This window comes from Callorhinus ursinus, unplaced genomic scaffold (assembly GCF_003265705.2).
Source record: "Callorhinus ursinus isolate GAN/ISIS: 27379988/994484 unplaced genomic scaffold, GSC_fseal_2.0 scaffold18, whole genome shotgun sequence".
NCBI lineage: Eukaryota > Metazoa > Chordata > Mammalia > Carnivora > Otariidae > Callorhinus > Callorhinus ursinus.
The window spans coordinates 12,647,515-12,660,391 of record NW_027397080.1 but is presented as its reverse complement, the minus strand read 5'-3'; the positions used below and the strand labels follow the sequence as shown (position 1 = coordinate 12,660,391).

Sequence of the window (12,877 nt, the reverse complement as noted above, 5' to 3'; positions counted from 1 at the left end):
AACTTCCATTTTCATTTCTCTTTCACTCAGATTCTCTTAGTAGACTCTACTCTGCCCCCCTCCCATTTATGTATGGGTGTTTCACCCCCAACCTGATTTCCTGGTTGAAGAACCAGCCCAAATCTTATCTTGGGAGATTTTTTTTTAATTTATTTTTCTTGATGTAGTGTTCCATGATTCATTGTTTGCATATAATACCCAGTGTTCCATTCAATACGTGCCCTCTTTAATACCCATCACCAGGCTAACGCATCCCCCCGCCTCCCTCCCCTCTAGAACCCTCAGTTTCTCAGAGTCTACAGTCTCTCATGGTTTGTCTCCCCCTCCAGTTTCCCCCCTTCATTTTTCCCTACCTACTATCTTTTTTTTTTTCTAACATATAATGTATTATTTGTTTCAGAGGTACAGGTGTTTGACAGAGAGATCGAGCACAAGTAGACAGAGCAGCAGGCAGAGGGAGAGGGAGAAGCAGGCTCCCCGCTGAGCAGAGAGCCGGATGTGAGACTGGATGCCAGGACCCTGGGATCATGACCTGAGCCGAAGGCAGCTGCTTAACTGACTGAGCCACCCAGGCGCCCCGGGAGATTTCTTTTTAAACTCTCATTACAGGGGCGCCTGGGATCCAGCCCCACATCCGGCTCTCTGCTCAGCGGGGAGCCTGCTTCTCCCTCTCCCTCTGCCACTACCCCCTTCTTGTGCACGCGCTCTCTCTCTCTCTCTGTCAAATAAATAAATAAAAATCTTTAAAAAAAAATAATAAACTCTCACTACAATCACCCCAACCACTTCAGAAGAGGGCAATCATACTTGTTCTTTCTGCGTGCGTGTAAAACTTATTTTTCACCCCTTTAGCAATACCTTTAGTAACTGTTTCCAATTAGAAATGTAGGAGAATGGTGGGGAGGCACCTGGGTGGCTCAGTTGGTTAAGTTTCTGACTTTGATCTCAGGGTCATGAGTGCAAGCCCCACATTGGGCTCCTCCCTGTGCATGGAGCCTACTTTTATTTATTTATTTATTTATTTTTAAGATTTTATTTATTTTTTCATGAGAGACAGAGAGAGAGAGAGAGGCAGAGGGAGAAGCAGGCTCCCTGCTCAGCGGGAGGCCTGCTTCTCCCTCTCCCACTCCCCCTGCTTGTGTTCCCTCTCTCGCTGTGTCTCTCTGTCAAATAAATAAATAAAATCTTTAAAAAATAAAAAATAAAAAAATAAATAAAATAAAAAAGAGAGAAAGAGGGGCGCCTGGGTGGCTCAGTCGTTAAGTGTCTGCCTTCAGCTCAGGTCATGGTCCCAGGGTCCTGGGATCGAGCCCCGCATCAGGCTCCCTGTTCGGCGGGAAGCCTGCTTCTTCCACTCCCCCGTTTGCGTTCCCTCTCTCTGTCAAATAAATAAATACAATCTTTAAAAAAAAAAGAGAGAGAGAGAAGAAAGAAAAAATTTAGAGAATGGGAAATGCCTCTAGAGGGAGACTAAGTAAGGCTTCCTCTACTTGTGGGTTAACATAGGTACGCTCGTGCTCGCTTGCTTTCAAATAAAATCTTTTAAATAAAGAGTGGGACGCTTAACCCACTGAACCACCCAGGTGCCCCAATCAGCGTCACTCCTATCAGTTTTTTAAATACTGAGATTGTTTTTAAAATGTAAATATGGGGTGGAAGGTATGATAAAGTCCCTCTGGCCACAGGAAGAGACAGGAATGAGGTGCAGAAGGAAGAAGTTTGTTATGCTCACAGGTCAGAGAGGGAGCCACTGCATGCATGTAGGATCACAGCAGAAAGCACCAGGTGGTCAGGAGGCAGAGGGGGCAGGGGCAAGCTGATTTAGGCCAGAGCCTTTATTGAGATTTCTGAGGTAAAGTGAAGGCAGGACATAGTAAACAGTTTAGGACTGGTTAGTTTTTGGTTGTTTTTTGTTTTGTTTTAAGATTTTATTTATTTGACAGAGTAAGAGAGCACAGCGGGGGGGAGCAGCAGGCAGAGGGAGAGGGAGAAGCAGACTCCCCAGTGAGCAGGGAGCCCAACATGGGGCTCCATCCCAGGACCCTGGGATCATAACCTGAGCCAAAGGCAGGCACTTAACCAACTGAGCCACCCAGGTGCCCGCCTCTGTATTATTCTAAGCATTTTATGGTCTTCGCTTGTATTTAGGTTGCTGATCCATTTTGAGTTAATTTTTGTATATGGTATGAGCTAGGTGTCCAACACGGTTCCTTTGTATCTGGAAATCTAGTTGTCCCTGCACTATTTTTTGAAGAGACTATTCATACTCCATTGAATGGACTTGATACCCTTATTAAAATTATTTGGCTGACCATAGATGTGTGAATTTTTTTCTACACTCTGAAATTTATTCCGTTGATCTGTAAACACCCTTAATGCCAGTACCACGCTATTCTGATTATTGTAGCTTTGTAGTAAGATAAAATCAGGAAGTGTTGAGTCCTCCAACTTTATTATCTAAGAGTATGTTGTTAGTTTCCACATATTTGTGAATTTCTGGCTTCATTCCATATGGTCAAAGAAGATACTTTGTCTGATTTCAATCTTTTAGAATTCATTGAGACTCTTTGTGGTCTACATGTCTATCTTGGAGAATGTTCCATGTATACCTGAGAAAGTATATTCTGTTGAGTGGAGTGTTCTATAGATCTTTTTAGGTCTAGCTGATTCATAATGTTGTTGAAGTTCTCTGTTTCCTTATTAATCTTCTATTAAGTGTTCGTTTTTTTAAAAGATTGATTTATTTGAAAGAGAGCACACACGAGCCAGGGGAGGGGCAGAGGAAGAGGGAGAGAGAGAATCTGAAGCAGATGCTGTGCTGAGGTTGATTTCCTGACCTGAGCCAAAACCAAGAGTCAGCCGCCTAGCCAACTGAGCTGCCCAGGCACCCTGGTGCATTTATGTTTTATAATGGCCATATCTTCTTGATGAATTGACCTTTCTTTCAGTATATAATGTCCTTCTTTATCTCTTGTAACAGTTTTTGACTTGAAGTTTTTGTCTGATAGTAGTATAGCTATCCCAGCTCTCTTTTGGTTACCAAATGGATGAGATACCTTTTTCCATCCATTTACTTTAAACTTGTCTGTGTCTTTGGATATGCAGTAAGTCTTTGCAGACAGTGTATAGTGGTTGGAGAGCTTAGTCCATTTACATATAATATATTACTGATAAGGAAGGACTTGTGGCATTTTACTCATTGTTTCCTTTGTCTTACACATTTTTTGTCCCTCTCTTCCTCCATTACTGCCTTTTGAGTTCAGTTGATTTTTGGTAGTGAATTGTTTTGATTCCCTTCTCATTTCCTTTTGTGTATATTTTTAATTTCTATTTTGTGTATGTATTTTTAGATATTGTGGTTACCATAGGGATTACATTTAACATTCTAAATTCATAGCAATCTAGGTTGAATTGGTACCAACTTAACTTAAAAAAGTCTTTTACTATACAGTTCCAGTTCCCTTTATGTTGTTGCCGTCACAAATTACATCTTTACACGTTGTATGCCTGGTAACAGATTTATAATTATTTTATATGTTTGTCCTTTAAATCATCTAGGAAGTAAAATGTGGAGTTAGAAACCAAAAATATAATAATACTGATTTTTATATTTACCCATGTAGTTACCTTTACTGCCTTGAAGTTACTGTGGAGTGTCCTTTAATTTCCTTTCATTTTCAGTTTGAAGGTCTCCGTTTAGTATTTCTTGTTTAGCAGGTCTAGTGGTAACAGACTTCCTCAGCTTTTGTTTATCAGAAATGTCTTAAGTTCTCCCTTTTTTTATGTAAGTTTTTTAAAGATTCTATTTATTTATTTGTCAGAGAGAGAGCAAAAGAGAGCACAAGCAGGGGGAGGGCAGGCAGAGGGAGAAGCAGGCTTCCCGCTGAGCAAGGAGCCCGATGCGGGGGCTCGATCCCAGAACTGGGATCATGACCTGAGCTGAAGGCAGATGCCCAACCAACTGAGCCACCCAGGCGCCCCTTCTCCCTTGTTTTTGAAGCACAATTCTGTCAGATATAGAATTCTTTTGACAGTTTTTTTTTCTTTTGGATCTTTAAATTTGTCATCCCAGTGCCTTCTGGCCTTCATGGTTTCTAATGAGAAATTGGCTTGTTATGTGATGAGTTGCTTCTCCCTCACTGTTTTCAAGATTCTCTTTGTGTCTTTGGCTCTTAGCAGTTTGATTGTGTGTCTAGATATGGAGTTTATCCTTGGGATTCAGTGAACATCTCTGTGTAGATGCATGACTTACATTGAATTTGGGAGGTTTTCTGCCATTCTTTCTGTCCCTTTTTCTATTTCTTTGACTCCCATAATGCTTGTTGGAATCTGATGGGTCTTCTAGGCTCTGTTACTTTTCATTCTTCGTCCTTTCTGCTCCTCAGATTTCATAATTTCAGTGTTCCTGTCTTCAAGTTTGCTGCTGCTATCATCTGCTCACATCTGCCATTGAACCCCTCTAGTGGATTTTTCATTTCAGTTATTGTACTTTTCAATTCCAGAACTTTTTTTTTAAGCTTATCTACTTATTTAAGTAATCTCTGCCTCCAACGTGGGGCTCAAATTCACAGCCCCAAGATCAAGAGTCGCATGCTCCTCCCAACTGAGCCAGCCAGGCACCCCTCAACTCCAGAACTTCTGTTTTTCTTCTTCTGTTTGGTCCTTTTTCAGTTTGTTGATACTCATTTTGTTCATGCATTGTTTTCCTGATTTCCTTTAGTTTGTTTATTTATATTTAGCTCTTTGAGTGTATTTAAAACCATTGTTTGAAAGTCTTTGCCTAGTATGTCAAGTATCTGGGTTTTTTTCAGGGATAGTTTCTATTTTTATTTGGCAGAGAGAGACACAGCGAGAGAGGGAACACAAGCAGGGGGAGTGGGAGAGGGAGAAGCAGGCTTCCCGTGGAGCAGGGAGCCGGATGTGGGGCTCAATTCCAGGACCCTGGGAGGATGACCTGAGCCAAAGGCAGACACTTAATGACTCAGCCACCCAGGCGCCCCTCAGGGATAGTTTCTGTCAATTTATTTTGTCCTTTCAAATGGGCCATACTTCCCCTTTTTCTTCATATGCCTGGTAATTTTTTTTTAAATTAAAAACTGGATATTTGAATATTATAATATTGTAACTGGAAATCAGTTTTTCTTTTTTTTTTTAAGATTTTATTTATTAATTTGAGACAGAGTTAGAGAGAGAGCATGAGCAGGGGGGAGAGGCAGAGGGAGAGGGAAAAGCAGGCTCCCTGCTGAGCCAGGAGCCCGATGCGGCCTCGATCCCAGGACCCCGGGATCATGACCTGAGTTGAAGGCAGAGGTTCAACCATCTGAGCCACCCAGGCACCCTGGAAATCAGTTTTTCTATTTGTCATGTGTTCTTGGCCCATTTGTGTTTTTTTCTTTTATAATTCCATTTTATCTCCATTATTGGTTTAAAGAAATGTTTTAAATGGGAAAAAGTTATTTTATATGTACCTATATGTTTACCATTTCTAGTATCCTTCCTTTTGTGAGGATCTGAGTTACCATCAGATACCGTTTTCCTTCTACTTAAAGTAATGTAGTTTGTTGTTTTTAGCACTGTAGTTTTTCTTCGGTGCATGTCTGCTAGAGACAAAGTCTCAGCTATTTTTTGAAGAAGTCCATTTCTATTTCACTTTCATTTTTGAAAGTGTTTTCATTGAGTATAGAATTCTAGTTTGACAGGTTTCCTTCAGTAAATGAAGGATGGTACTTCATTATCTTCTGACTTTATCACTGGTTTTCAGGAATTTTGTATGATATGCCTTAGTGTGATTTTGTTTTTTAAAGATTTATTTATTTATATGAGAGAGATAGTGTGCATGTGTGTGCAAGGGGCGGGGGGTGGGCAGAGGGAGAGGGGGAGAGAATCTAAGCCGACTCCATGTTGAAAACGGAGCCCCATACAGGACTCAATCTCACGAGGCTGAGATCACCACCTGAGCTGAAGCCAAGAGTCGGTCGCTGAACTGACTGCGCCACCCAGCTGCCCCTGATTTTCTTTGTTTTTATCATAATTAAGGTTTATCATGGTTTCTTGGGTATAGGGATCAAATTTGGAAATCTTTCAGTCTTTGTTTCTTCATAAGTTTTTTTCTGTCTCCCTTCCTCCTCCACCCCACTTTTCCTCCTGTGAATCCAGCTACAGGTATATTAGGCCATTTGATAACATTTGCACTGCAGCATCATTTTGGGGTCTATTGATTTTCTTCTGACTGTAGGTCATATTTTCCTGCTTTTTGGCATATCTGTAAATTTTTAATTGAATTTTTGATGTAATTTTTTGTTTTTGTTTTTTTAAAGGATGTAGAGCTTTATAGGCAGTTGTTACATTCTGCTCAGTTGGTCAGTTTAAGTCTTGTTTTTAAACTTTGATAGTAGTCTTTTGTGTAGGGATAGTTTAATCTCACTATTAAAGCATAGCCCTTTTGGGGTCTTCACTGAGTGCCCTGAGTGATCAGTGAGGAATCTCCATTCTGATTCATCAAGTGCCTTCCTGCCCTTAGTCTTCAGCATGGATTTACTGGAACCCCAAATAGATTTCCTGAGTTTTTTCTGTGTATCTCACTCTTCTCTGGAACTCTGCCTCACAATTTCCAGCTGTCTCAATCTCTAAACCGTCCAGTCTCTTTCCCCAATTAATAAGATTCCTGTGCTATTTGGTAACCCTTTCCCTGCTCAGTGGTCTAGAACATGTTTCCTGGCAGAAAGTCAAGGAGATAAGTAGGGCTCACACTCTTGGGGATCACAGGTTTTCACTGCCTCATGTCCGATATCTGAAACAGTTTACAGCAGGAAGGTAAATCAATCCCTGTTATTCCACCATGACTGGAATGGAAGTGATAGATAGCTATGTTAATGTCTAACAAAGTAGACAAAAAGCATTGTTAAGGAATAATTAGGCTGTTTACAATTTTAAAAAAATTCCTAAATACACCAGGAAGGACAGGACTGTTCTAAATGTATGTACCTCTAATAAAATTGTCTTAGAATGTATAAAGCAGGGGCGCCTGGGTGGCTCAGTCGTTGGGCGTCTGCCTTCGGCTCAGGTCATGATCCCGGGGTCCTGGGATCGAGGCCGCATCGGGCTCCTGGCTCAGCGGGGAGCCTGCTTCTCCCTCTCCCTCTGCCTCTCTTGCTGTGTCTTTCTCTGTCAAATAAATAAAGTCTTTGAAAAAATAAATAAGAGAGAGACAGCAAGAGAGGGAACACAAGCAGGGGGAGTGGCAGAGGGAGAAGCAGGCTTCCCGCGGAGCAGGGAGCCCGATGCGGGGGCTCGATCCCAGGACCCCAGGATCATGACCTGAGCCGAAGGCAGACACCCAACGACTGAGCCACCCAGGCGCCCCCATGACTTTGAAATCTTGAAGTTAGGTCTTTTTCCAGGTTGGTGATATGTGGTACACTACTCTCACTGCTGGCCAGCTCCAGTGAGCCATGTGATCACAAAGGTAAACAACTGATACACTTATAACCATTCTGTGCCCATATGGCCATTCCTTTTTTTTTTTCCACTTTCCATACAGTATTCAATAAGTTACATGAGGTAGTGAATATGTTACTATAAAATATCTTTGTGTTAGATGATTTTGCCCAACTGTAGGCTAATATGAGTGTTCTGAACATGTTTAAGGCAGGCTAGGCTAAGTTATGATATTCCGTAGGTTAGGTGTATTAAATGCATTTTTGACTTACAGTATCATCAGCTTAACAGTGGGTTTATGAGGACATAGCCCAATCATATAAGTCAAGGAAGATCTGTAAATTTAAAAGAATCTCTGAGGGGCGCCTGGGTGGCTCAGTTGATCAAGCGACTGCCTTCGGCTCAGGTCATGATCCTGGAGTCCCAGGATCGAGTCCTGCATCAGGCTCCGTGCTCAGCGGGGAATCTGCTTCTTTCTCCCTGTGACCTTCCCCCCTCTCCTGCTCTCTCATTCTCTCTCTCAAATAAATAAATAAAATCTTTTAAAAAATAAAATAAAATAAAAATCTCTGAGTCTCTAACTACAGTGTAATTATATTAGAAGTAAATAACAGAAGATGTAACTCCCCAAATATTACTAATTTAAAAGAACACTCATGATCCAAATAAAACTGATGGAAATTAGGTATTCAGAAGTGAATTACAATTAAAATATTAATTTGAAGGAAATTTAAAAGCCTTAGGAAGATAATAACCAAAATAAAAAGTCTGAACATGAATGACTTAGGTACATGAGTTAAAAAAAAGTAGACAGGAGGGGCTCCTGGGATAGAACCCCCCATTGGGCTTCCTTCTTGGCAGGGAGTCAGCTTCTCTCTCTCCCGCTGACCCTACCTAGTGCTCATTCTCTCTCTCTCTCTCTCTCTCTCTCTCTCTCAAATAAAGTTTTTTTTTAAAAAATATGTGAAATTACCCATGAAATCCTGTGATAAGCTGCACTTGGTCAAGATGAATTAGTTTTTTTATACAGCGCTGGTTGTGTTTTAATATTATTTAGAATTTTGGGGCGCCTGGGTGGCTCAGATGGTTAAGCGTCTGCCTTCAGCTCAGGTCATGATCCCAGGGTCCTGGGATCGAGTCCCGCATCAGGCTCCCTGCTCCTTGGGAGCCTGCTTCTCTCTCTCTCTCTCTCTCTCTCTCTCTCTCTCTCTCTCTCTCATGAATAAATAAATAAAATCTTAAAAAAAATATATTATTTAGAATTTTTGTATCCTTGTTCACAAATGACCTAAGAAAAGTATAGGACCTTCTCATATTATTATTGTTTGGTGTTGTTATCAAAAGAAATGCTCCTCAGGGCACAGTTAAGCGTCAGCTCTTGGTTTCTGCTCAGATCATGATCTCATAGGTCTTGGGATTGAGCCCCAAGTCTGGCTTGGCACTCAGCGGGGAATCTGCCCCTCCCCCCACTCACTCTCTCAAATAAATAAACCTTAAAAAAAAATACCCCTTATTTTCCTGTTTTCTAAATGTATAAGAGTAAATAATTTATTGAAAATTTGGCAGAACTCTGTAAAACCACTTAGGCCTAGCATTTTCTTTCTCTCTTTCTTTCTTTTTTTTAAGATTTTATTCATCATTTGTGAGAGAGAGAAAGAGTGAGCACAAGCTGGGGGAGCGGCATGCAGAGGGAGAAGCAAGCTCCCCACTGGACAAGGACCCTGACACAGAACTTGATCCCAGGACCCTGGGATCATGACCTGAGCCAAAGGCATACGTTTAACAGACTGAGCCACCCAGGCCCCCCGGCCTGGCATTTTCTTTGTGAACTAGTCTTTACTGTTGATTCAACGTATTTCATGATTATAAGGCTAGTGAAACATCCTATTTGAGTCAATTGTAGTAACTTACATTATTCTAGGAATTTGTCTTTTCAAAGGTGTTAGCATAAAGTTGTTAATATTCTTTTTAACTTCCTAGTTACTGTAGTTCTTTTTTATTTGTAGTATTATTTGTGTCCTCTTTTGTTCTTTTATTTATGTATTTATTTTTCTTTTTTTTTTTAAAGATTTTATTTATTTATTTCAGAGAGAGAGAGAATGAGAGACAGAGAGCAAGAGAGGGAAGAAGGTCAGAGGGAAAAGCAGACTCCCTGCTGAGCAGGAAGCCCGATGTGGGACTCGATCCCGGGACTCCAGGATCATGACCTGAGTCGAAAGCAGTCGCTTAACCAACTGAGCCACCCAGGCGCCCCTATGTATTTATTTTTAAGATTTTATTTATTTATTTATTTATTTGACAGAGAGCGAGAGAGGGAACACAAGCAGGGGGAGTGGGAGAGGTAGAAGCAGGCTTTCCGCCGAGCAGGGAGCCTGATGCGGGGCTCGATCCCAGGACCCTGGCGGCATGACCTGAGCTGAAGGCAGATGCTTAACGACTGAGCCATCCAGGCACCCCTCTCTTTTATTCTTTTAAAATCTTACCAGATTTGACTTCTTTTAGTCTTTTGAAAGATCCAAGTTTTGCCTTTTTTAATCCTCTCTACTGTATGATTTTTCTCCGTTCTACTTAAAAAAAAAAAGATTTTATATGAGAGCGTGCGAGAGCGCATGTATGGGGAGGAGAGGGAGAAGTAGACTCCTTGCTGAGCAGGGAGCCTACCCATGGGGAGCCCCTCATGGATAATTTTATATTAGAAAATCTATGGTTTAATTCATTCATTATGCCTTTTAAAGAGAAAAACCACATATCATCTCAGTAGATGCAGAAAAAGGATTGGATAATAATCAACACTTAGTCATGATTAAAAACGTGTAGAAAACTAGGAATACGAGGGTCTTTTTTAAACTGATCAAGGATGTATGCCAGGGCGCCTGGGTGGCTCAGTTGAGTGCTTTCGGCTCGTGATCCCAGAGTCCTGGGATTAAGCCCCACATCAGGCTCCCTCTTCCTCTGCCGTTCCCCCTGCTTATGTTCTCTCTCTCAAATAAATAAAATCTTTTTTTAATTTAAATTCAATTAGTCAACATACAGTACATCATTAGTCTCAGATGTAGAGTTCAGTAATTCATCAGTTGCACATAACACCGAGTGCTCATCACATCACATGCCTTCCTTAATGCCCATCACCCTAAAATTTTTTTAAAAAGATTTGTGTTAGAGAGAGAGAGGGTGTGTGTGTGTGTGAGAGAGAGAGAGAGAGAGAGAGAGGGGAAGGGGCAGAGGGAGAGGTAGAGAAAGAATCTCAAGCAGAGCCCAACAGGGGGCTTGATCCCATGACCCTGAGATTATGACCTGAGCCAAAACCAAGAGTCAGACGCTTAATGGACTGAGCCACCGAAGCGCCCCACAAATAAATTTTTTTTTTTTTTTTTTAAGAAAATACAGTGTTGGGGCAAGAAAGAAATTGATCAAGAGTTTCTAAAACTAGACTTGGGAGGGGAACCTGGGTGGCTCAGTTGATTAAGCATCTGCCTTTGGCTCAGGTCATGATCCTGGGGTCCTGGGATCAAGCCCCATGTCAGGCTCTTTGCTCAGCTGGGAGCATGCTTCTCCCTCTCCCTCTGTCTACTGCTCTGCCTACTTGTGCATTCTCTCTCTGTGTGTGTCAAATAAATAAAATCTTTTAAAATTTTTCAAAAATTAAAAAACTAAAACTAGACTTGGTCAGAAAGGGAGATTTGCTTGATGACAGTAGTGGCATAATGAGAAAGGAAAGTGTTCAGTAAACCATGCCAAGACAATTATTTATCCACATGGAAAAAAATGAAATTGAATCCCTATCTCATATACAGTTAAGTTTCAGGTAGATGAAACACTTGCATGTAAAAGGCAAGCTTTAAAACCTCTAGAAGACAGGGGCGCCTGGGTGGCTCAGTTGGTTAAGCTACTGCCTTCGGCTCAGGTCATGATCCTGGAGTCCCGGGATCGAGTCCCACATCGGGCTCCCTGCTCAGCGGGGGGTCTGCTTCTCCCTCTGACCCTCTTCCCTCTCGTGCTCTCTGTCTCTCATTCTCTCTCTCTCAAATAAATAAATAAAATCTTTAAAAAAAAAAAAAAACCTCTAGAAGACATAAGAAGCTATCTTTCTGATTTGGGGAGCATGAAAGGATTTATTAAACAAGACACATAGAAAAAGCTGAGTATAAAAAAATTTTAACTACATTATATATATAATAATATATATCTGTATATATATATTTACTATATATATATAATATATAAAGAACTTGTTAAAGAACTCCATAAAGTAAAAATTGAAAAAACTGAAAAGCTTCAAAGTGCTAGAAGATATTTGTAACACAAATAACCCACAAGTGATTAACAACTAGAATATCTAAAGAGCTACAGATTGATAAGAAAAGGGCAAATAATTCAATAGAAAATGTTCAACATACACAAATAGATTTTTCAGAGAAGGGTTAACATGGCTAATAAATATAAAATCTAACCTCAGTAATCTGGGATGTGCAAATCATTATCAGTGAAATACCTCATACACCATAGGGATCGGCAAAAGTGAAAATTCCAAGTAATAAGATCAATGGGAACCTGTTGTGTATTGCTAAGATAGTGTAAATTGGTATCACAGTGGAAGGCAACATGGTGCTAGTTGGTCAAATTTAACATTTACCTGCCTACAACCCAGCAATTCATTCCTTAGAATTCTCAAAAGTGTGATCTGCAGAGTATTTCAGAGGGCCTGGGAAGTGAAGACTAAGATGTTATTTGCCAACTCAAAATGGATCAAAGACTTAATTGGTAAAAACGGAAACTATAAAACTCCTTGAAGACAACATTGGAAAAAAGACCTTGGTCTTGGCGATGATTTTTTTTTGGATACGACACCAAAAACATAAGCAACAAAAGCAAAAATAAACAAGTGGGACTACATCAAACTAAGAAAGCTTGAACTAAACTTAGAAGCTGCTATACAGCAAAAGAAACAGTCAACAAAATGAAAACGCAACCTATAGAATGGGAGAAAATATCTGCCAACCATGTATCTGATAAGGAATTAGTATCCAAAATATATAAGGAGCTCATACAACTCAACAACAGACCCCAAATATTCCAATTAAAAATGGGCAAAGGACCTGAATAGACATTTTCCCCAGAGCCAGACATAGGAGTGGCCAAGGTACATGAAAAAAGTGCTTAACATCACCAGTCATCAAGGAAATGCAAATCAAAATCACAGTGAGGTACCACCTCACACCTGTTGGAATGGCTATTATCAAAAACACAAGAGGTAAGGTATGCCTGGCTGGCTCAGTTGGAAGAATGTGCAACTCCTGATCTTGGGGTAATGAGTTCAAGCCTCACCTTGGATGTAGAGGTTACTTAACTGAATAAATAAAAACTTTAAAAACCCTAAGAGATAACAAGTGTTGGCAAGAATTTGGAGAAAAGGGACGGTTTGTACTCAGCTGGTAAGAAT

General features: G+C 40.7%; 1 protein-coding gene across 6 annotated transcripts in view; it reads left to right on the top strand.

Annotated features, from left to right (window-relative positions):
• Positions 1-12,877, top strand: part of KPNA6 (karyopherin subunit alpha 6) — a 58,816-nt gene that overhangs the window by 26,244 nt on the left and 19,695 nt on the right. For 2 of the 6 annotated variants that reach the window (XM_073903019.1, XM_073903021.1), the window contains exon 2: positions 7,401-7,465. The exons of the other annotated variants lie outside the window; for them this stretch is intronic. In XM_073903019.1, coding sequence (XP_073759120.1) covers positions 7,401-7,465 — 65 coding nt within the window. The remainder of the gene's footprint in view (positions 1-7,400; positions 7,466-12,877) is intronic. 6 annotated transcript variants of the gene reach the window in all.